Below are 24,108 nucleotides of genomic sequence, written 5' to 3'. Positions count from 1 at the left end.
CCACTCGCCTTAAACAGCAGACGTCAAACTAAACGGAGTCACTTTAAAAAAATACACAAAAAAACAGTGGTTAGAGATGCCCACGTGCAAATATACTTTTCACAACCTTTACTCTCTCCCGCCTTCTTCTCTTCCTCCTCAGACCCACTGTACAGTTTGCGGTTCTTTCCCTCCATTAATCTCCTCCTCCTCCTCTGTGGACCCTCTATTCACGTCTTTTCAACCCACGCTGGTCCTCGGCGTGACAGTTAACACATGTGCTTTCCTTTGAAGACATTTCCAGAGGCAGTCACACAGCGGACGATGATGACAGATGCCGGTGTTATTCCGCACACCAAAAGGCCCGAGCTCCCCTGACTCTCCCGCTCCCTGATTGGGAAATACACAAGCTGACACAATAGCCTCAAAGCAGAAGATAGCCTAACGTCTCTCAAGTCGATCAAGGGAATCTATTGACTCAACGATCTGCTCAACTGCATCCATCTTATGCGAGCTTGTTCAGGTTTTGCCACACAAATGTGTCGCTCTTATTCATTCATAATCCTAATTGGCTTAATATATTTAGAAACTAGGAAAACACAAACCAGACTTAGGTCTGGAACTAGTTAATACACTACACAGAGAATAGGTTAGATTTTAATATTTAAAATTGAACAGAACTATGTATAGTTAGGTGGGTAGGAGTAAAAAAAAAAAAAGGCACTTTGGGTCCAAATCTGCAGCTGGCAGCCTCACCGTAGCCTTTAATCTTTGGTGCGGTGAGCAGCAGAGAGTCGGTGGATCTGAGGCCCTACAGACGTCAGGGACATAACTCTGGAGCGTATCAACTGCACAGTCAAGTGGGAGTATATATATTTATATAACCAGGATTTTAAAAATATACCCTGAAAATACCGGGAAGCCGGCGCAGGGACCGAAGGACAGCAGTGAGCTCAGTTCTTTGTTCCAGCAGCGCTCTGTGTTGCTCACATTGTTTTATAGACTTACTGGGGACGCTGGAGAGCAATGTATTACAGTAGTTAAGCCTCATTGTAGTGAAACGCTACGCATGCTGTTTCACCTCGAGAAAGGAAATATTCTGACCCGACGACGGTCTTTAAATCACAGAGGGCCGCTCTGAGTTGCGTTCTTCGTGCGACCGAACACTAGATCAGAGTCAGCGATAACATAAAGACTTCTTGCCCGGGATTAAATGCACTCACACACTGGAAAAAGACACGTGTTTACGCTCCTACGATGACAAGTTCCACCTCCTGAGATTAACCACCGTCTTATCCGAGTAGCAACCGCAGGAAAAAGGTAGAACTTAAAGGTCACAAAACCCGTAAGGCCACCTTCAGACAGAAAACAACCCGCAGAATCTCAAGCGTTCACTAAGCCGTTCTGGAACCGGCATGTGGGTTGTTCTGGAAGACGCTGAGAAAGGCCCTGTTTGGTCGTTGGGTCTGAGACTTCTTGGCATCTGTTAATGTTTTATAAATGCACGCCGTCAAGAGTCTTCAGTGTTATTCACACATTTCTGATGAACGGACAGACCCTTCAGACGCACTCCTCTTTTTCAGCCGACTCACGTTTGATCAGGCCGGTGGTCCTGTATCTCCACATTATATGCCCGCAACCAATTCTTCCAACGTATCTCCAATTTTGGCAGCCGACAGGAGCGCTGAGCGATTTGTCACTCAAATGCAAAGCCTGCACTTCCTGCTCTAAAAGACATGAGCAGTCCTTAAGTTGGACATCTGTCACCATCTCTGTCTACAACTCTTCCTCTATGTCTCTATCGCTCAAACCATCACTTCTCTCTGTCAACTCGACTGAGTAAACGTATAGCCTCTCTGGATCCCTGTCTGTCTATGGCTCTCTTCTGTATATATATATATATATATATATCACGCTGCCAGTGAGCAGAAAAGTCTCTCTTAGGGGCCACAGGACAGGGTCTAGTCAAAGGGCCGATGCATTATTTATCCTGGATTACCCACAGAGGTTCGGCGGTGCTTTCGCGGTCTTTCTTTCTAGAAGTCTTGGCACGAGCGAAGATAACGGACAAAAGGGAATGTAATGCAATCTGGGAAGAAGCAGGGTGAACAATGAGAGGATGGCAGCCTTTCTTAACTCTTTCCTCTCTGTTGATGAGCTCATCAACTCTCTTTTCTTCCTGTGTGCACGTATAAACCACACCCCTAAAAATAGCCGCATACACCCATCACTCACGGTATTTGCAGTGCAGAATATCAGAGATTAACTCTGACGTATTCCGCTTCCTCTTATGAACTGCCTCACCTGGACTTCCTGATCACCGGCTAAGTACTCTAATCATCGGGGCACAGCCTGGCCTGACGTTCATCAAACACATCGATTGCCTCGAGGAAATTAGCGGGACGGCCGGGAGCAATAACCCGGAGTGCACACGAGCGGCGGCAGACGGACGTCGTCGGGGGGCCGGAGCGAGAACTAATCACGGCGCAGGTTTTGAGAGCGACTGTACGAGTGTGAGAGCAGGAAGTCAGCGGAGTGTGATGGAATGAAGTCATGACGCCTCAGCGACTCTTCAGGACCATTAGCTCGCTTTCCAGGCTGTGCACAAAGCAAGGGCTCATCACACACACACACACACACACACACACACACACACACACATTTGCACACTCCGGAGCTTTGCTAGAGATGAGTATCAAAGCTTTTTCTTTCTTTCTTACTTCAAATGAACTTCAAGAATCCAAAGTCGGTATTAAATGATCGGTCAGATTCTTGTTTACTTTGCTTTCTTTGATTAGATACTTCAAAACCGTATGAATTCTGGACTTGTTAAAGTTCTTCAATAGCTACTTTTAGCAAGTTTGGCATGATTACTGAACATCTGCATCAAAGCGTTCCCTCACTCAGACAAAAACAGGCCTCTAAAGTGATTGTGGATGGTTTTCGTCTACTGAAGGGGATCAGGTGTAGCCTCACAGACGGCTGAGCGGACAGCGGGTTAACTCGCGTCCCAGTTCTTCAGGCTGGATGAGGACGACAAGCCTGCAACGGTTGGTGTCCTGCAGCAGCCCCGCATGCCAGACTGGACCTGCCCCTCCTCCTCGGACGAGACGGTCTAGACGAAACGAACCACAGCTGATCGGCCTTCCAACAAGTTGTTGTGAATAGGAAAGAGCTTCAGACAGACGCCTACACTGCGGACACAATGACTCACTCCACTGTGCTTTATTTCTGCCACTGCAGCCTTGACAGAGAGAGAGAGAGAGAGAGAGACTAAAAGTTCTAGAAAGAGGGATCATTTCACTGAGGTATGGATATTCAATAAAAAAGTGCTGAAAGGCTATTAAATCCAATTATCTTAACCAAGTTGTGGCAAGAGTGGTGCAAGTTCTTATCATTGATATGTCTGCAAGTAGCCCTATGTCATCTTATATTAGCACTCCTCAATGTCAGTGATGAAACCATTGATCCTCGGCGAAATTCGGGAGCTTTATCCAGGCCAACTATATTTAAACACTGCTCATTTAAACCCACCACTCTTTTAGAGGACAATACTACATGGAAAAAGGTTTTAATAAGCGATCGGTGTGTGTGTGTGTGTGTGTGTGTGTGTGTGTGTGTGTGTGTGTGTGTGTGCGCGTGGGGCGATTGCTTGCATACATCTCTGCTAGCGATTGGCAATATGACCTAAAGTTTACGGTACATCACTGTATTTTTGGGCGGGGGTTTTGCAGTGAAGGTTGTGTATCACGGCATTACAAAATTAAAAAGGGATTAAAAAACATGATTCCACCATTTATTCACTCTATTGGCAATGTAAGAGAGAATATCTGTGTTTATTGGCTCCAAATAAGAACGGAATGAGGAATAGACCTACATGTGTTTTTGGGGAGGAGTAGTCTGCCCCATAATGTAAACCTAATGTTCACAGATGGTAGCCTAGTAACAACTACACTGTTGTTCTGAGTTGTGAGTGAACTGCATTGCTGAGCAACCTGGACCTCAGCAATAAAAACTATTTGGAAACATTTACTGTTTTTATCCTCTTTTCACCAGCACATGATGGGAACATCACACTTAATTTACATCTCAAAAGAGAACCTTTTCAATCTAAACCCACATGAACAAAGAGTTTGAAAGCGTTGTATCATATATATACTATGTGTTGTATTTGTCAAGGTGTGTTTAGCGACGCTTTACACACATCCCTGGTTGTCCATTGGCTCACTTGTTGAGTGTTCTGTGCTGTATAATTCAAACCCCTGACAGCTAACAGAGCTACCGGACCAGGCAGCTTGGCGAGTTGCATGACGTTTGTTATACTGTGGTATAAGTTGCCTTGACGGGGGGAGTTGTCTTCATTCAATCACACCATACAGCAGTGGCCCCTGCAGACACACCGGGTAGATTTCTGCTCTCTCCAGAGTGCTCTACTTAATATTGCAGCTCACTCTGTGCTTTCCAACGTAATTACCTTCGAGCGAAGTAAAAAGCATCACTCACGAGGCGGCGCATCATTATTTGGGCTTTTCAATCACCCTCGAAGACGGAACACTCAGCGTGACATCTGCGTCCAGAGCTGAACCAGTAGAGGCCGTTAGCCGACACTGAACGACAGCATGTGGTTGGAGAGGCGACTCAATTAACACTCGACACAAACACAACACTCTCTCTCTCTCTCTCTCTCTCCGTCTCATCAACCCGCTGTGGACAACAGACGAGTGATCCATCACAGACATCAGAAGGGTCAATCAATGAGGAACTAAATCTAACTAAAGGATTTGTTGTTTTCACGATTTTAATGATGTGGGCGTTAAGAGCATTTGCATAATGTCGCTTACTGGAAAAAAGGGAATGTTATGGCCTATCGGTATAATTATAACAATAACAATAAAATAATAGAAAAGCAGCAGTGCTGTGCTGTGCTTTAGTCCATTATCAGGTTTGGGCAGAGATTGTAATGATAGGACATGATATCTGGACCGGCTTCACACGCAAAACACTAGTGAAGACTGCAAGAGGCTTCACCCTTTGGGGAGAAGAGTAACAAGTGTGTGTGTGTGTGTGTGTGTGTGTCTGTGTGTGCGTGTGCGTCTACAGCCACTCTCGCAGCCGTGTGAGGCTTTACTGCAAACACAGCGGCGCTGTGAGCTAACTGCTAGCACGCTCACAATGACAACGTTAGCGTAGTGATTTTATGCCATGATCACCATCTAAAGGTAGCACAGCTGAGGACGATTGGACCGTTGTAAGTTGTGCAGACTTTTGGTCACACATCCACGTATTAGTCAGGTTAAAATATGAGTCACCAAAGGTATCATAATTCATCCTGTGGGCAAACTCCATGGCAATCCACCCAGTAGTTATCGAGGACTTTACTAGAACTGGAATTGTTGACGTCATTGTGGCGAAAGAGGAAAACACTGAAGCTCTGATTATTTCTCACCTAAAGCTGTAACACACACACACACACACACACACACACACACACACACACACACACACATACTGACCTCCCAGCTGAGACAACATTGAGTATTCCCTCCCTGGTCTCGGCTCCATCACTCTCACTTCAATTCTACATAATAGAGGCCAGGTCATTCATTAGCCTCCTTTAAACTGTCAACAGGAGGAGGAGGAGGAGGAGGAGGAGGAGGAGGAAGACGGGGGGAGAGAGAGAGCATATGAGTCAGAACGGGAGAGAGAGACACACACAGCTTGTCTCAGTGTCACAACCGATTGGCCACTAAAGTCCTTTTACGCCGCTGTAATCTAAAGCGCAGCCATTCTTTCACTCCTGGTACTTAAGACAGGAAATAAAGTCTGCTTAATCTCCTACTGCATCTTACGCTCACAACCGTCAGCGCACAGAAAACCTCACAATGCCGTCGATGACGTTTTTATTGCACTTTTGATATGTGTGCACGCACATCGCTAGTTTGTTTTATTATGCCGAGAGTTTCGTTGTTTTTGTCTCGTTTCGTCTTCGACATCGTTCTCCACTCTCGTTGTTCTATATACACTGGGATTTGAAAGGTCGGTGTCTCCTGACATAAAGCTTTATTGGCTGCATGGACTCTTTACTCTCAATGGTCTGTTATGCTTGTAGGTTGGAGAAAGTCATCTTCGCTGTGCAATGGTTCAACCGGACTGACAATTGAAAGTGGTGAAACAAAGCGTGGGCTTTAAACTAAAGGCTCACGTGCCTTAAATAATGCCTGTAATAAACTGGAATTAACAGGCATGTTGCTCTTCTTCAAACGTCACAATAGACATACAAGGTCAGTCCAGGGTTAGCACTATTGAATATGAATACTGAACATCAGCTGGACTGACAAATCGCAGCTTAAGCCTCTTAAATCTGACCAGTGAGTAGACCGCAGAGGACCCAGAGACAAACGGCTTGCCAAAACATTAAGAGCCCAACGGCACCGCCGTGGTTCAGCAATGATGGAGGGTCACTTACACTTTTCTGGACTGGAAAATCAATGGCTGTTTTTGGGGGGGGGGAAATGGTTCCAACAGTATTCTGCACAGTATATCTGTGTGTGTGTGTGTGTGTGTGTGTGTGTGTGTGTTAGCAAAAGAGCTATTACTGAAGGTAGAAAGAAACACATTTATAAAACAGATGGTTTGTTTTTCTTCCCGTTACTATGTGGTTTGAGGAATAATACCTGAAAATAAGCCAAATCAATATGAATTATTAACTGTATTTTGCTTTTCATAGTGCAGGGTGTCACTCATCAGACGTCCACGCAGAGGTAATGTCTCCACCGAGAAATAATCGTCTCAATAACTTCCCACAATCACTGTAAACAGGTATTTTAGAGCTGGGTTCGAAAATCATAAACTCTGTATTTTGTAACTATAACAAACTTGTAAATGTTGAAAAATATTGACCAGATGTAGACAGTAATAAATGAGATGCAACTGTGAAATACACACACACACACACACACACACACACACACACACACACACACACACACACACACACACACACACACACACACACACACACACACACACACACACAATCTGTTCGGAAGACAAAACGTGATGTAAATGTGATGCATGCCAAAATTCTCTGGGGGAAAACTACAGTATGTCCATGAGGCCATTAAGACCAGTCTGTGTGTGTGTGTGTGTGTGTGTGTGTGTGTGTGTACATCTATCTTTGTGAGAATCAATTTGAGTTAAGACCCAAAGAGTGAGGACATTTTTGGAAAGTGAGGACATTCGGTCCAGTCGTCCACGTTGGACAGACCTTCAGAGGTTAAATTGATTTCGTTTTTAACAGGATGGATGGAGAAAGATGCTCTCTGTTCTTGTTGAGCTGTTGGCCCCTGAGCAGCTGCCCTCACGCAGGTTGACATTAAGTGCCTTGCTCAAGGACCACTCAATAATCCCAGGGTCAGACCACATCCGATCTCTCACCTGATGACCCGTTGGTCTCCATTCAGAGGTGAGCGCCCTGTGGCCGTCTCTCTTACCTTCTTCTTGGACTTGAAGACGTTGCAGCGGAAGACGTTACTCTGTCCGTCTCTGGCGATGTAGCTGAATATCTTCAGGTCCTGAGAGTCATGCGACACATAGAATATTCTGAAAGACAGAATGAAATAGGTCAGAAATGTAAAAAAAAAGAAAAAAAAAAAAAGAAAGAAAAGTTGATCTGATGCAAAACAAAATTTGAGCCTGGCAGCGTTTCTAAATGCATCTTAAGACGGGGAACAGGCACTCAGCCCGTTTCTCTGGGGTTTCAATGCGACAAAAATAAACACTATTTTAAGTTTGTTTTAATCCGAAGGCATGAGACCAAACTCTGGCTGAAAACGGAGGGGAGAGAAAGTTGTGATCACGGGGGAAGAGCTATTTAAATCAAATGAACTGGCTTCCAGACTTCCTCTATTGTGAAGCAGGAAGTTCAGTGACACACATTGAAGGTAAACTAAAGGTAAAGGTATAGGTATACTATCACAACAGAAGTATCCTGTGTGAAAGCAGAACTACGTTTGAGGCTATAATAGAGCTCTCCTGGTGAGGTACACAACAGAGCGGGAATATAGGACGGAATAAGTTTGGGAGCAAAAAGCACGAGCAAAAGAGATGAGACCTGCAGGAGAGAGAATATAGTAGGTGTTGAGCTCCCCGACGGATCGAATTTATGATGAGAAGAGAACACTTGTGGAGAGATAACGCGCCGCAGAAGACAATATGGTGACGAGGAAGTCTGAACGAGACGCTGAAACAAGACGAGGGAGGCTTCTGTTTCAGTTAGCGAATAAAACGCACAGGTAATAAATAATCTAGAGAGGACGGGGATCTATGTCTTATAAAATCCTGAAGACATTTGTATCTGGTTGTTTGTATATCTGTGAATATGTTTCATAATAAACCCCGGGACATGATCGGAGGAGCGCAAATGTTGTTTTCTGGAGCGCATTGCTCCCGCATCAGACCCCCAGGGTCCACGCCCCCGGGTGTGCTTCCAGGTCAGAGTTCATTTCTTCAACATTTAAACAATCCGTCATTGTGAGCGTTTCAATTGTCCTAGAAACAGGAGTTTAGTTGGGCGCCATCAGCATGATGTTGGCTTTATTTAGCTTGAGAGCGACGAGGATAAAACATGGCAAACCACGGCAAAATCTACTTGCCCAATTGAGCAAGTTGTGTGTGTGTGTGTGTGTGAGTGTGTGTGTGTGTGTGTGTGCGCCCCCTCTCACTATCCCAGCTCCCTGATTGCCGTTCAGCCTGCACACCTGCGCTCCGTCTCGTCATCCACTCTGCAGCATATCAAGCCCTGGTCCTGGTTCTCTCATCAACAGATTGTTGCTTCAGCCAAAAGTTGATCACTGCTTGCCACCCTGCCATGCTTCACCAGCCCCCAGCTCCCCTCCTCACCAAAAAAAAAAACGAGGCTCCGCATTGCAAAACAAGATTGCTGCATCCTACTTGTTACTCAGTGTATGGCCTTAATTATCCTCGCGTGTTATTGCTCTAACCTTCATTGGGAGCTTGGACAGTTGCCTCGTCACTATGAAGACTGGAGCTCCTGTTTTTGCAGGTTAATGAGTTGCTGGTGTTGCTTTATAGTTAAACATGAAATATCATTTTAGTTGAGAGAAGAAACCAGAAAGCTCAGGCAGAGTAGCTTCCTAATTGGGCAATTAGTGCCATATTAAGGGGCCTGGAGGTATATTTGGGGTGATTTATCACAGTGAGACGTCGGACGACCAACAGGAGAGCAAATGTCATCCGCCAAAAAGTGCACTCAGTGATGTATCAGAGACATTTCTGTCTTGATTTGTTTCGGCCTTTCGTGGGGGGAGCCAGACTGGCTGAGGTCTAGATACAGGTCTAGATGGTGTCTTTTGTCAACCCTGTCAGAACACCAGAGCCGGCTATCTGCTGACGTGATCGCTTAAAATGTTCACAACGTGCAGATATTAGCTTCAGAAAAGCATTTCAACAGCGAGGAACAGGTTTCCAACAATATAACGAGGATGGGATGACAGGATTTTAATCTGATTTAAGAACAATCTATGAAGCAAAGACGTAAGGATGTAGAAACTCTGCACACACGCTTGACCAATAGAGGTGATTGTGATTCTTGAGTCGGCATCGACGGTAGCTGGTGAGCAGCTAATGAGCAGAACAAGATCTGGATCCCGTGACGTCACAGTTTGCGCGGTTCTTTCTGGGAGATATTATCGACACACAGTGAGGCGAGGCTGCAGCTGTAGATCACTTCTGTCAACAAACACAGAGCGCTAACTGCCTCTTTATTATCACGCCGTGTCATCTCCCGGAAATAAACGGGCCGCTCCCTTCCGGCTGCAAAAAACCTTTAAGTTGTCCCCCCCTTTCAACCCCCCCCCCCCCCCCACCTCCCCCCCTCAAACCAGTCTCTGTGATAAACATCAATGTCCCGACAGATTTCGTTCTTTGAAATCCAAAGCAGGGGAAAAAGGTCTTATGTTCTGCCAATTGTTGCCTGCAGAGAACTGAATCGTATTCAAAACATGTAGGCAATGATAAAAAAAAAAAAAAAAGCAGTACATGCTGCCAGACAAGTGAAGCTCAGCCAAGAGAGAGTGAAAGTGAGCTCAGCCGACTGGCTTAGCTGACAAATCCCCAAGCGGCGCGGAGATGACGGCCCAGATACGTCTCCATCAAGCGTCTCTTGAGGGGAACAGCTGCCAAACATCCAGGTGAAGATGAGTCGGATCAGATCTCAGAATTAGAGAGGCGGGCTCGACGCGGAAGACGGTTTAGAGGCCAAATGAATCAGTCTGTGAAATACTGCCGACGGAAAACGCTCCTCATCTTCAAGTTCCGAGGGAGGACGCTCTTCCTGTTTATGAGGCGCAATCCAACAGTCTCACATGAATGAATGACACTTCAGAAGCAACGCAGTTGTGCAATTGTTTCATCCGCTGGCCAGAAATGAAGCAGCAGGTAATCAGATCCCAACACCGGTACTGGAGATGAGCGATAGAAGTAAAGATGGAGCACCGATAGCGGAAGGAGTCAAAACATGACATCGGTGGTCAATATTAATCCATTTTTAATTTCAGATAATCTAGATGATCGGAGACATCTGGAAAGAAATAAGATAAGAGTTCAATTAAAATCAACTGTGAATGATTTTACGTCAGGGCCTCTCCGGAGGTTCACTCAGCGGACCGGAATGTTCCGTCTGACAGCAGGAAGATGTGTTTAGCTTTGATCTCCTCCTCCCTGTCAGAGGTGACCACATGCAAAGCGTTAAGAAAGTCATTTTCTTGTTTTTATTGAAATATTCCTTCAATGAGAAAAGAAACTCTGACTAACAGCCTCACAAAGAAGCCGCTCTGCTCGAGGGTCAGTGTAGAGGAGGTGACGGAACCGGAACAAAAAAGAGAGCGTTTGAAAGCCCAGAGGAGGATGTGAGTGAAACAGAGACGCTCGAGCTAAATGAGAGGCGACGATTCAGAGTGAACATCTAGATGTGGAGAGGAGAACGTTTCGACACGACGGAGCGAAGCCTGGAGATTCATGACTCGTCCGCAGAGTTAAAGTTCGGCGGTTCATCGAGAGTTTGACAAAAGACTCCGCCGCTCCTTCACTTCACACTCGACCTGCTGCAGCCTCCGTCAGCAAGACACGGGCTACAACGTGTACAACACACACACACACACACACACACACACACACACACACACACACACACACACACACACACGAGACGCAGCTATTCATCCCTGCAATTTAACTTTTTAACGGACAAGACTCTGAATGACACTCGCACAAAGCGGAGAAGCCCTTCTTGTTAACAAGCGGAGTCTGTCGTGTGTGTGTGTGTGTGTGTGTGTGTGTGTGTGTGATTTGATGCTCCAGTAATGAAGTGGGCTTGTTCAAGAAGGCCTCTGTCACTTACTTTCCCTTTGATCAATGGCTGCCTGTGAAACACAACTGCTATAAATCAAAGGCTAAGAGGCACTGCACCGCACGCAGCATCGACAATCACACACTTACAGGAAATCAATACAATCACACACCTGAGCCAGACACTGTACTGTAGAGGTGTGTGTGTGTGTGTGTGTGTGTGTGTGTGTGTGTGTGTGTGTGTGTGTGTGTGTGTGTGCGTGCGTCTTATTTAGCCCACAGCATCATGTTCGGGAATAAAAGCCGAATGCATCTGCATTAACATCAATATCAATATATCTCCCAGCATTTTAACATCCTGGTGATTGGATATAAGCTCCAGCATCGTCTCCGGTAACATAAAACATACATGGAATACAGACAGTGATAAAAACATTGACCCGCGGAGTCATATCTTTAATGTCTCGGTCAGACTTATTCATAAATCCTCTTGAATGTGGAATGGGCAGGTTGTGTTAAAGACTTAATTGCGTCTCCTCCATTGGATTTAACAGTATAAGCTGTTAGAAAAGGTGGGTTTTGATGTGTCAGTGATATTTATGGTGTGTTAAAACCCCGAGTATTCAATTAGCCTAAACCTAACGCTGCTCATTAAGGGTTAGGTTACAGTGACGGGTTTAGTGTCGATCAGCAGCACGGTGCAGAAGCTCCAGCGCTCTCCGTCCATTAGGTTAATTGGTGGAAGTGTTTCGATATGAAGCACAGAGCCAGGATGTGCCCTCTCTGCAAGGTCACTTTAAATTCTACTTTGCAAACTTTTTAATAGGAGTGCAACATTTTTTTAAAGTTTTCTTTTCACACCGGGGAGCAAATCTTAAGTGAATTATTAGCTTAGCTGGCCGGCTGAGTGGATTAACGTTGCCAGGTGGTTAGCTGTATTTAAAATGCTTTATGAGATGCCACGGTTGTCCTCTATGTGAGGTTTGAACACGATCCGCACGTAATCGGACTCCTCACTTTAACTCATGTATCCCTCCGCAGTGACAGAGCACCTCGTCTTGTTACTCTCGTCTCTCCACTCAAACAAATAGAGCTGCTTTTCTTCCTCTTCCTCGGCGTCGCTGTTGTCTGCGGGATTTTGGCGGTCGCCATTTGACGCAACTATCGTCCGTCCTCTGTGTTCTCACTCAGCTGGTATTTGGTGGTATTTGTCCGCCAGGACTTCAATAAAGCCACTATGTGGTGGTGAAAGTCAACCGTTCCACATCTTCTGATCCGTCGCCAACACATCTCAGGAACCATTAACGAGATTCTTCGTATTTTAAGGACGTTACCCGTCTTTTTGGTGTTCATTTTGAGGGTTAACTCTACTGTGTGTCCCTGATTCTCTCCTGACAGTCTGTTAGATTCTGGTTTTCACGGTTTGAGTGCTTTCTACATTTTGACAGAAGGAACCAAGCGGCCTGTCAGCAAGACGTCAACGTCCGTGCTCCGATTGCTGAGCCGCTCCGACAACATCTCCGTTCGCTGTTGCTCCTCAGTTAAATGCGTCTCGGCTCAAAACTGCAACGGACTTCATCTTTAGCCTTAAAGTAGGGAATCCCTTTAAACAAAAAGCACATTTAAAGAGGTTACGGAGAGCCGCTTGACCGCGTCGCACTAAAAAGCACTCACCAGTTGTGCAGAAGGAGACACACAGTCACAAAGCCCCGTTCCCTTTCCTGCACACTTCACACCTTCATCACAGTTCCTGCGATAGCGCCGACCTTAAATCTTTTCCAGAACAAATTTTGGCAGCTCGGAGGTGAACCGGACTCAATAACGCGGCATACTGATCAGGCATTATGTTGATTAAAAGTGTCTCTGAAAGGCAGGGTGGAAAGGTAGAGTTTCATCATCAGAAAAAGCTGTGGTGTCAGCTCAACCTCCGTCAGCTCAACCTCCGTCAGCTCACGGTGAGAAAAGCCTGGAATTATACAGCAAAATGGATTTAATCACCGAGCAGACGGGCAGGTGAGAAGTTAGAGGCTCGGTCTCATTTCTATTCTTTGATGTATTATTTACAAAGACGGGGGGGACGGGGGGGGGTGCATGTATATGAACACATTTTGGGGTCTTTTGTGAGAAGTGAGATCGCTGAATCAATATCTGCAGCCCTGCAATAAACAGAGCGAATGGAATGAAAGTCAGACTTTCTCCCAAACAAACACAAACCTCCAAACACATCAAGGTGGGTTCAGCATGTACGTGGTACTCTGCCTGGGGGGGGGGGGGGGGGGGGGGCGTAGACCTCCGGGTGTATGAGCATGTGTGGGTTTGAGTCTGGACTTTTTTAGCTGAAGCCCACCCAAGACGCTTTAATAAGAATGAATGCATTTGGAAAGGATGATACATATTTTTGGCCTTGTGGGGCTCGGAGGCCCCTGAGCTTCTAATTTGCCCTGAGTTCAGTATCTCAGGCGCGCTGTGAGAGAACTGTGGGTGGCATTCAGCCCGACAGGAACTTCTAGATTGTTTGTAATCCACAATAGGTTCAGTTCTACAGCTTGTACCGTTTATCAAACACTTGTGTTCCTTCTGTAGTTCAATTCCAGTTATTCTCTCGTCCTCCCTGTCGAGGCCAGTTGACGTCCTCGTTGTTGTTCACTATTCACTCAGGAGAGAACAGCTCCTGAGCTCGTGCATACTGCACGACACACACGATCCACAACACTGAAGTAAGAACGCAACGCGTCGACAGCGCGAGGCGACTGAATGGATGGAACGTGTGACGGCAGTTTTTCTCTTCTGACGGACGAGAGGAGACGGAAAAAAACAAACAAAACCAACGAACTAATAAAACATCATTTGAATTGCCGGAGATGAGAAATGAAAAAGAAAAAGGAGCGAGAGAGAGAGAGAGAGAGAGAGAGAGAGCTCATACATACGAGATCAGAGACGGAGAACACGCTCCACCACAGACCGTTCAAAGGACTGAGATCTCGTGTGTTCTAACCAACAGCGAACAGAACATAGAAAGACCCGACCCACATTATTATCTGTGTCATCATGTCTTTTTAATAATCTGCCAAAAGCAACTCTGTCAAAGGTTCCGGTACGAGTCGGGTCGGTCGGGGATGTGACTAGAAGGAATGGGACTGGTACCGGTAACACATCTGAGAACTCTCCTTCGTAATGAAGCTGAACTGCTGCACAGTGACGTTTTCTCATTATTAACTCGGCGCCGTAGCAACAAACTAGCAGCACTCCTCCACGTCCTTCAGCTCTTCTACGCAGACGTCCCTCCCTCTGTCTGTCCTACAGGGGAGGCCAGTGATGAATGTTTGCTCGGATATAATAAAAACACGCTGTTGGGTTGCATAACGGACGTAGTAATTAGAGGTTTAAAGGAAGACAGCGTGGTACCACTGAGAGCTCCAGAAGAGCTACAAATGGACCTTTTCTTTTCCAACAGATACTAATCCGTTGTTGACGTTTTTATCATCGGGAGTAAGTTCTAATGAACCGATACATATCTTCAGTGACAGTGCAGTAGAACTTCTGCCTCCCGGTTGCGCTCCACATTCTCGGCACGCTCACCTTTCCCCGAGGCACAGAACAACCCCAGACCTTCTCTTTGCTTTGTGGACGGTAAGCTGGACTTGTTTTCGCCTGCGGCCGGTAGTGCAGCTGTGGGGGTAAATATGAGCAGACAGCTAAAGGTACTATTACTTCCAATACAAGAAAAATACTCGACACCTGTCAAAATGCAGTTTGTGGCTGCAGTAAAGCCCAAAGTTAAGTGCTTCTGGAACCTTTCTACACTTTCTACACCAAGTACAGTATGAGTGACGAATGCTCTCCACTCCATTTAGTAGGGCTTTCCCTGAGCTTTCAACCGCATCGAGCTAACTCTCAGTCAACCTCTACCAATTAACATGTAAAAGTAATCAGCGACTCCAGGAAAGTGAGGTCCGCAGGGCCCCGGAAGCCCCGCCCCCACTGCTCAACTTATCGCTTATTCCTTCGACGTTGATTGGACGTGTCCAAATTGGCCCCAAACTTCGACAACGCACGTCCTCGGGGTCCCCAAGTGGAAAACCACAGCCGGACATCGTGACAGAGTAATGACTAGTGATTCATGGTCAGATGATGCCGATACAGAGCCGACCGTAGGCCACGCTCACTCAGACAGAGCTACACCAACCGTCCACCAAATGTGGCTGCAAAAGCATATAGGCCCCGCCCACACTGTGGAAAATCTGTAAAGAACACCAAATTCAAAAGTAACATTTTCCATTGTGGTCCAACAATGGTTTGTAGGAGGAGCAGCGTAAAACCATTCAAAATGGCGACTCTTGTTTCTGAGATTTACAGTCCAAAACCTGAAGGCAGTCACAGCGCCACCGCGTGGCCACATTGCACGCCTTCAACACTGCGGGTCCTTGTGTCCCCCGTTGCCTCATAGTGAGATGAACTTCAGGGAACGTTCACCGCGTCGAGGCAGATCTCAAATCGAGTTGAACATCTATTCCACGGTGTCCTTTTGTGAATAAACATCAGTGAGCGTGAAGCTCTTAAGGCTGTCACGACTGTTTAAGAGAAGTGATGACTCAGCCGAGTGGGAGGGCGGCTCCGTTTCAGCCGTAGTCGGGTCTTTAGAAGCCGCATGTGAGCGTACAGTACCGACGGCAGCCCGCGGCCTCATCGCACGCTGCAAAGGAAATATGACTTTATTAGAGTGTCGTGTGAAAAACTGCACATGTGTTGTGTGGACGTGCACGGACACAAACGGCTTCTTCCACCAGGTCAAAGAAGAACCACCATCACACTGTGCAGCAATGCTAATGTGGAATTAGGGCAGGTGAGATAAATCACTGCTCAAGCACAAATAAATAATACATGAATGAAGGAAGACCTTCTGGTGTCTGGGAGCTTCAAAGCAAGAAGTGTGAATTAAATACAGCCGTATCTATAAAGGTGGAGACTCATTTTTGGAGTAATGAGGACGAACAGAAAGAATATATATATATATATATATATAGAGAGAGAGAGAGAGAGAGAGAGAGAGAGAGAGAGAGAGAGAGAGAGAGAGTCATAATGAGTGGACAGAGAGAAAGGAAACTAAAACTGAACCGTCTTCATCTGAGAAGGGTTTCCAGCAGCAGCTGTGGCCGTAGAGGAATGAATGAATGAATGAATGAATGCAGACACACAAACAGAAGCTCTGACTGTAACGTTCTGAGAGAAGGCAATCTCTTTAAGTGTTAGCAACAGTGATAACACAGTGCTTCGTCGTGAGGACGGAGATGATCGATACGCCGAACGAGTCAAAAAACGTCCGGCGGGCCGCTCCCTTTGTGAGAGCAGAGCTTGAAACAAAAGGACGCTCACATCACAATGAACCGTGTCACAGGAGCAGAGCGGGGCCGGGGGGGAAGGCTTCGAGAGGAGAGTCGATCCAACCTCCAGTTTAGGTAAAGGTCATGTTCACACTCGATCACAGGCCCGCAGAACTCCGTCCTCTGTTCAGACGACTCATTTAGTGCTACAGCTCCGACTGGGCGATCAGTGCTGCTAAACCGGTGAGCGGGTACGCTGACGTGTGCCTCTTTTCATACAATTACGGCCGACAAAACAGCAGGAATAATAACGACTAGAAGTTCTATCTTGTTTCTTGAATCATAAGGATGAAGGAATCAGAAATCTAAAGACCTTAATTATCACGAGATTTAAAAGGACAAAGTAAATGAACAGGTGTCATCGGTTTCCCCGGGACACACTCACTACGTCAGTGGAAGCAGGAGCCGGTGGAATAATGCAGCTGCAGAGGCAGAACCTGGTGCTGTGCAGATGTTTTATTTGAAGGGTGAGTCGTCTTTTTTTAACTTCTCCTTTATGACTCACACTGGGAGGAGGAGGAGGAGAAGGAGGAGGAGCAGCAGCTGGGGGGGGACGGGGGACGGACACTGTTCTGTGTTGAGACTGTAAATGATTAAGTCTGGCTCATGTTGTGCTCCCTCAGTGTTTTTTGGACGGAGCCCAGCGCTGTAATAACGCGGAGCACCGCGGGGTTCCTCTGATCTGATCTGGCTGTGGGAAGAGACCCGACCGGCTGTGCAAAAAGAACGGTTCTCCTGGACATCACAGGACCCGTTAGGAGCCTGCAACTGGTTTCCCAGATAACAAATCTTTCTAAGCTGGATTAAAGGTTTCAGCTGGAACAAAATATTACGATCCTGAGGAACTAAAACACATTTCAACGGTTGTGTTTCGCTATTATTTACAGCAAATTGGTATGAGGTTGTTTGTTTTGTTGTAGGGTGCTCCCCTCTTTACCACCCAGTACGAGATCTCACAACACGTTCTCTTCATTTTGACCCAATGCTAGCTAGTAGCTCGGAAAATACTGATATGTGGCAGTGAATCTGGAGAGTTTAACTGTTGATTACACCACGAATGAGGCCATTTGCTGGGAACGTTTGCTGATTGAGTCCAGGAGATCTCGCAAAAAAGAATAATAATTATAAGTGTCTAAAATCTCAACTTACTGCTGCTACTGCTTACATTGTTTTGAGACAATACAAAGAACCAGTCACCGAGTTACACTAACAAATCCTCAGACCTGTGAGTCGTCTCACTGTGGAAATAGTCCCTGTGAAGAGACTTTAGAGTGACTCTAGATCAGCTAGATGTAAAAACTTAAAGGGAGGGAAACTAAAGTTCTAGTTGTAGAAGAAGCTTCAGAGACAGCGACCTCAGAACATACAAACAAAACTGCATCACCTCTTCTTTTGTAATTTGAGTTAAATGGACCCTTTAAAAGTTACTATATTTTGGGAGAGTTTCTTGTCCGACGGGAAATTGTTCTTTCAATTTCCTTCTATGAGTTCTTCCCCTTTGGGGAGGCGAGCGCACTGTCAAATCTGACTGGACAGTCCATTAGCTCGGAGCTCAGAGGAGGAGGATGCTGCAGAGACAGAGATTGTACGGGACTGAATGAGGTTGTGAGGAAGTGCACGGGCTTTCATGTGTGCGTTCTGCTGTACGCGTGCACGATGAGTGCCGATCAAAGCAAAGTGTGTGCGTGTGTGTGTGTGTGTGTGTGTGTGTGTGTGTGTGTGTGTGTGTGTGTGTGTGTGTGTGTGTGATACGCTACATTTCAAAGCTTTGCTTTCCATATCACATGATCGGGGAGTTTCCACGGCACACAAACACGAGATTGACTTTAATTGGGTGGGTGGGAGGAGCTACTCGCTGGAAAGGGAGGGGGGGGGGGGGGGGGGGGGGGCAGAGGCACTTCTAATACCGACGGCCTTCTTCTCAGAGGATGACAGCAATTACCACAGTAGAAGACCGGAGTTAGAACCCAACACACACACACTCTCTCTCGCTGACACACACACACACACACACACACACACACACACACACACACACACACACACACACACACACACACACACACACACACACACACACACGGAGGAACGCTGCTAGACACTAGAAAACACTCTGCTGGAGTCATGTGAACCTCTTTTTGTTGAGGCATGTCAGCATTGCCAATAAACCAATAAACCGACATTGTGAGTCAGCGAGGGAAGGTGTTACAGTTACAGCGTTAACGTTACCGGATATGTGAGACATAACACCAACATAAAGTCTAACAGCAATATCTGCAGACAAGCGCTGTGCAGGACAATACAGACTCCACACACTCATCTCTGCCAGTTGTCCAGTCTGATCAGCCGTAGCCCTGTCAACGTGACAACACGCTGCTGGACGACATGTCACAGAGACGGTCGGCACGAACGATATTGTCATTTTAAGACCGTTAGATGCGACAGATGTCATGATAATATAACAGCATGACAACGCAAGTACACCCTTTAAAAGAGCAATGGACTTCATTCTTAAAGAAACGGAGATGCGGATACAAAAAATGTGCAACGTTCTGCACAATGCCCAGGTGTGCACACCGAGCGCTATCAATGCAGCGGACGATGTCGAGGCCATGTCCAAAAAAACCAATATGTAAATATGATGATGTCCATTCACCGTATCATGAGTCAGTGTAGTGATTACTGGGACAGGCCTGATCGGCTGACGCGCCTGTAAACACCGATATGATATCTGCAATAAACAAATGCCTCAATAACACGCACCCGTACGCACGGATCTGCTGTGACGCACAGACGACCCGAAATGAAGAGTTCTTGAGAATATGTGTGTAACTCAAACCACAAACATATTCTAGATTCCTAACCTTCATCATCTGCCGCAATTATAACCGACAATCTCGCATCCGCCTTCTGTTTACGTCGGGAGTGACTTATGAAACTGGGAGGAAGTTTGAAAAAAGTTTAGCAGATTCGCTCGCTGAGTTATGTGTTAAGGCACACACCAAACACATAACCATGACGACCCTGTGATTGACTACACCTGTGACTAAAGGTGGACTGAGTGAATTCTACAAATCCAGCTGAGTTACGGTCAGTTTATTCCTACATTCATTTAAGAGAGGGACATTTTGTTTTTCTCCGGTGAGCCTGCCAACGCTGACACTAAAAATATGCGTCTATAAAAAAGTACTTTCGCCGTAACTCTTGATAGCTGGCATAAGAAGAGATGTTATAATACGCCTGACATTATTGATCAAACCATCCATAACTTTAAGGAATAACTATATGCTTTCCTACTATTACCTTTACATTTGGCAACCCCTGTCTCTTTCCCTAAAAACACCAGAAATAAGCGACATTATCTTGGAGCTTCCAGCTTTTTTTCCAGCAAAAATAATTTTGAGTCATCCATAATACGTGCAGCATGTTGTATTATGTAGTGTTCAGTTATTTAATCCTCTGGACATGGCTGTGATGCTGTTTCTCAGCCCTGCAGCTGCAGCTCGCAATTGGTGTGTGGCCTCAAGTCATAACAGTGTGTGCAAGTGTCTGTGTGGGGTTTGTTTCAAATTAGATGCAAGTCTTGTGTGTGTGTGTGTGTGTGTGTGTGTGTGTGTGTGTGTGTGTGTGTGTGTGTGTGTGTGTGTGTGTGTGTGTGTGTGTTTGTGTTTGCCTGGAACTTTATGAGCTTGGCTAAAAAAAGGTGTTGAGGCTGTCAGTCTGATGTGTGTGTGTGTGTGTGTGTGTGTGTGTGTGTGTGTGTGTGTGTGTGTGTGTGTGTGTGTGTTCTTGATCCAGGGGATTCTGGTACACTCCTTACTGAGCTGGTCTGCTGCTTTTGCCCCGAGGCTGCAGTTGGAATGTAAAACACACACACACACACACACACACACACACACACACACACACACACACACACACACACACACACACAAACATTGCATCTACACTTGTAAATATTAAGAGGAAAGCTCTACAGCAAAGGGGCTAAAAGTCCTCCTCCCTGACTGGGTCTGTCCTCCTCCCGTCATTGTCCTCTGCTGTTGGCGTGACGCTCCTCACAAAGCGTTTACAGTAACACTCTCCTGCAGCAGCCTGCATCTCGTCAAACACAGTCTGTTTGTGGCGGTGACACGAGGGGAAGCTCATGACTCGTAACTCAAGCATTCATCTATTTCTAATGAGAATATCAGTGGCAGTGCTTTCATCGCTGAACTAGCATCGCGACACGTTGTTGTTCTTCTGTTTTCACCGTGTGTGACTTCCGCATGGCTACGACGCGCCGCTAACGCTGTAGAACGGAATCTCGTCTCTGGTGCAAATTACGGCCGCCGAAACTTTAGAAATCTAGAAGATTTGGTTTCAAATTGTAAGAGATCCTTTTGCTCACTTTAATGAAAAAGTACACAAAGAGAACAGTGCATGGGGGGGGTGCTTCAGCATCCTGGGCTGTGAGTCAGGCTTCAACTCTAGTACAAAAGTAGGAGACGCTCAGAGTTTTAGAAATGATAGGTCATTAGGGCGGCCACAGGATCCCAGACACTGGTGTGATTCTTTATCAGGTCCCATGTGTTCCTCTTTCTCCGTCTGACTTTTTCAAAAGCTTCTTTTCAGCCGAAGTTGCAAAAAAAAAAAAAATACGTCACAAAGAACATCGGAGGCGTTTGTGAGCCACTACTGCATCAGTGATGGCCAAACAAAAGCTCTTTTGACATTAACAGTGATCATAAACACGACTGTGTTGGATTGAGCGGTACGCTGCAGTAGTTATTGTTCACCACCATGGCTGCTCTCACGGCTCACACGTGGCTGCAACGCGACCTCGTCTACCCGGCTACGTTTCAAACCAACGGCCCGATCAAAAAGGACGCACGACGCCGCAGTTCAGAGCGAAGAGCAGCTGTGAGCGGCGCCGACGGCAACAAGAGCGCCGGAGCTCAAACGTGCTCATCCTCCTCAGACACCAGAACAATCAGCTCCTGCATCGGTTCCCTCTCAGTGGGTTCACGGTTACACGAAGAGCTACGGCGGCAAATTGGGAAAACCACCGTAACCTTCCACGAGAGCAGCAGAGCAGTAATTATCATTTATATAATTTAGTTTTCTTCTATCTTCGCCTTTTCTGCCCTCTTCTTTAAAATGGCACAATCTGAGATGGTTGAACTGCTCATAGCTCACGTCTCCACTAGAAACCCCACGACCTGCTGTATTTTGATTGGTCGTCACTAACGTTGGAGGAAAGACACTAGTTTGCAGCGAGACTTCATTTGGGAGCAGTAGACGGTGAGGTGGTGACAGTAGAACTGCTGCGTTATGTATTCATTGCTTATTTATGTCTGTGTGGCTTGTTTCGTGGGGCGGTGCATGAATAAAGCATCCCAGTGTGTGTGTGAAACACAGTTTTAGACCCTTCAGAGGGAAGACATCGGATCCGGGGGTGGGGGGGGGGAATAAACGACGCCGGTGTGGAGGTGTCCAGAGACATGTCCAAACGTGTCAATGCGATTGACGGCGCCGCTGACGCTGCAGACCAGGCGGTGGACGGCCGCGGCGGCAGTGAGCTACAAAGCAGCTGAAGATGCAGAAAGGGGAGAGGCACGAGAAATGCACAGCGTCTATAGCTAAATCCTCCCAGAAGAGAAAAACCCACACGGGAGCATTTAAAACAGTTTGATGTGCGACGGGAATATGCATCCCTTTATGTTACGGAGCGCTTTCATTCCAATGCATCAGATTACAGTCAGGCCATGTTTTCTCAGGCGGGGATTCTTCCAGAGACCGAGGGAAGCCTCTTCTAATTTGCACTTTAGCGATTTGAGGCCGACACACACACACACACACACACACACACACACCTCTCCTCTTTAACTAGACAGACGGCGCACGGGGTCACTTCTCAAATAAAATGCCGATACATGGTGCTCAAGCTGAGAGGTATGAACCTCGCTCCTCGCATATTGATCACTAATTAACGTGACTTTGAAAGAAGCCGAGGACAGACGCATCCCTAAACTCCTTGGTTATGAAGTGCCCCGTTGAAACGCAACATGTATTCACGTGAGAACGAGCGTGAACTGAAGTCGACCAAAGGATACGCTGACTGACTGCAGAACACGGTGAAGAGGCCGACTGCTCTGCTGAGTCAGGGTCGTTCGCCGCGGCGCTGAGAACTGAAATAACAGCCGTTTGTGGACGAGTGAAGCCAATGCAGAAGTGTGTTAAAATGTGCATTCTCTCGACTGGCCAGCAGTTTGTTCTCAGCTTCTCAACGCAAGTCTCTCTTGTCTCCGGTTCTCAACGCCTGTTTAATTTGGCAGCAGGGCCAACAGGACACGTTGACTAATGGAAAGCAGGTCAACCATCAACTCCCCTTAATGCGTACGACTCTGGAGGTAACGAGATCTGGAGACAACGCCACTGTGAAGCAGCAATCGGAAATACAGAGGCCAGGTCGATCGAGCGGTGGCAACAGCCTCCTCCTCCTCCTCCTCCTCCTCCTCCTCCTCTCGCGACCAATAGGCTCCACAGTGTGAGCACAGAACTCCTCTTTTTCCCCTGCAGACGTTTCTACTCCTACTGTTTGAGTTGGACTTACACAACATTTGCGAGGTCTTTACAGCGTGTGAGCACAGCTTTATGTGAAATAGAAATCCTTGCCCGTCAGGTGGAAGGATTAGAGGCTCCGTTTCACACAGCGGAGGCCAAACATTGAAGGAGTGAGGCCGCTGTTTGGACCACCGTTTCGGAACTAAGATGGAAAAAAAAAAAGACGAGACGTCATCGGCATCCGTCAAGCTCAGCTCGGCAGACGGCGGGGACTGATTGATGGCTCTTACCCATCGTAGACACTGAGCCCCCCGCGGTGTGACTGTAATATTAAAAACTAGGCTCAGGGCTCAGATGAGCGGGACAAGCTAGAGCGTCTCCAACCAAACAAAATCTTTCACAATTTCTGAGCTAAAGATGCTTACACAAACTGCCCGGCAAAATCCATCTTCCTGACAGAATCATTTCTAAAGCCCAAAGCTCCAACGGGGCTCCTGGATGCACTTCTGAGCTGTGCCCGCCTGGGAGTGAGAGAGAGAGAGTGTGTGTGTGTGTGTGTGTGTGTGTGTGTGTGTGTGTGTGTGTGTGTGTGTGTGTGTGTGTGTGTGTGTGCAGAGAAAGAGAGGATAAAGAATGAGTCATTCAAGTCTGTGGCTTTCTACTCCTCTATAGAACATGATTGTTCCTTACTAGTTTAGTCATGCACCCATCACAGGTCTCGGCAAACGTCTATATGACTGTGACTGTGACTGTGTGTGTGTGTGTGTGTGTGTGTGAAATCAAAGGATTATGCCCCTGCGGCAATTGGACAGAATGAACTGGACCTTATGGTCAC

General features: G+C 46.6%; 1 protein-coding gene across 2 annotated transcripts in view; it reads right to left on the bottom strand.

Annotated features, from left to right (window-relative positions):
* Positions 1-24,108, bottom strand: part of nos1apa (nitric oxide synthase 1 (neuronal) adaptor protein a) — a 119,162-nt gene that overhangs the window by 48,553 nt on the left and 46,501 nt on the right. For both annotated transcript variants that reach the window (XM_068725119.1, XM_068725121.1), the window contains exon 5: positions 7,473-7,581. In XM_068725119.1, the coding sequence (XP_068581220.1) occupies positions 7,473-7,581 (109 nt within the window). The remainder of the gene's footprint in view (positions 1-7,472; positions 7,582-24,108) is intronic.

Source organism: Cebidichthys violaceus, unplaced genomic scaffold, assembly GCF_023349555.1.
Source record: "Cebidichthys violaceus isolate CVI_PGR_0920_01 unplaced genomic scaffold, fCebVio1.0.p SCAF_33, whole genome shotgun sequence".
Taxonomy (NCBI): Eukaryota; Metazoa; Chordata; class Actinopteri; order Perciformes; family Stichaeidae; genus Cebidichthys; species Cebidichthys violaceus.
Note: the sequence above shows the minus strand (reverse complement) of the source record. Positions and strands in the feature narration are given on the sequence as shown.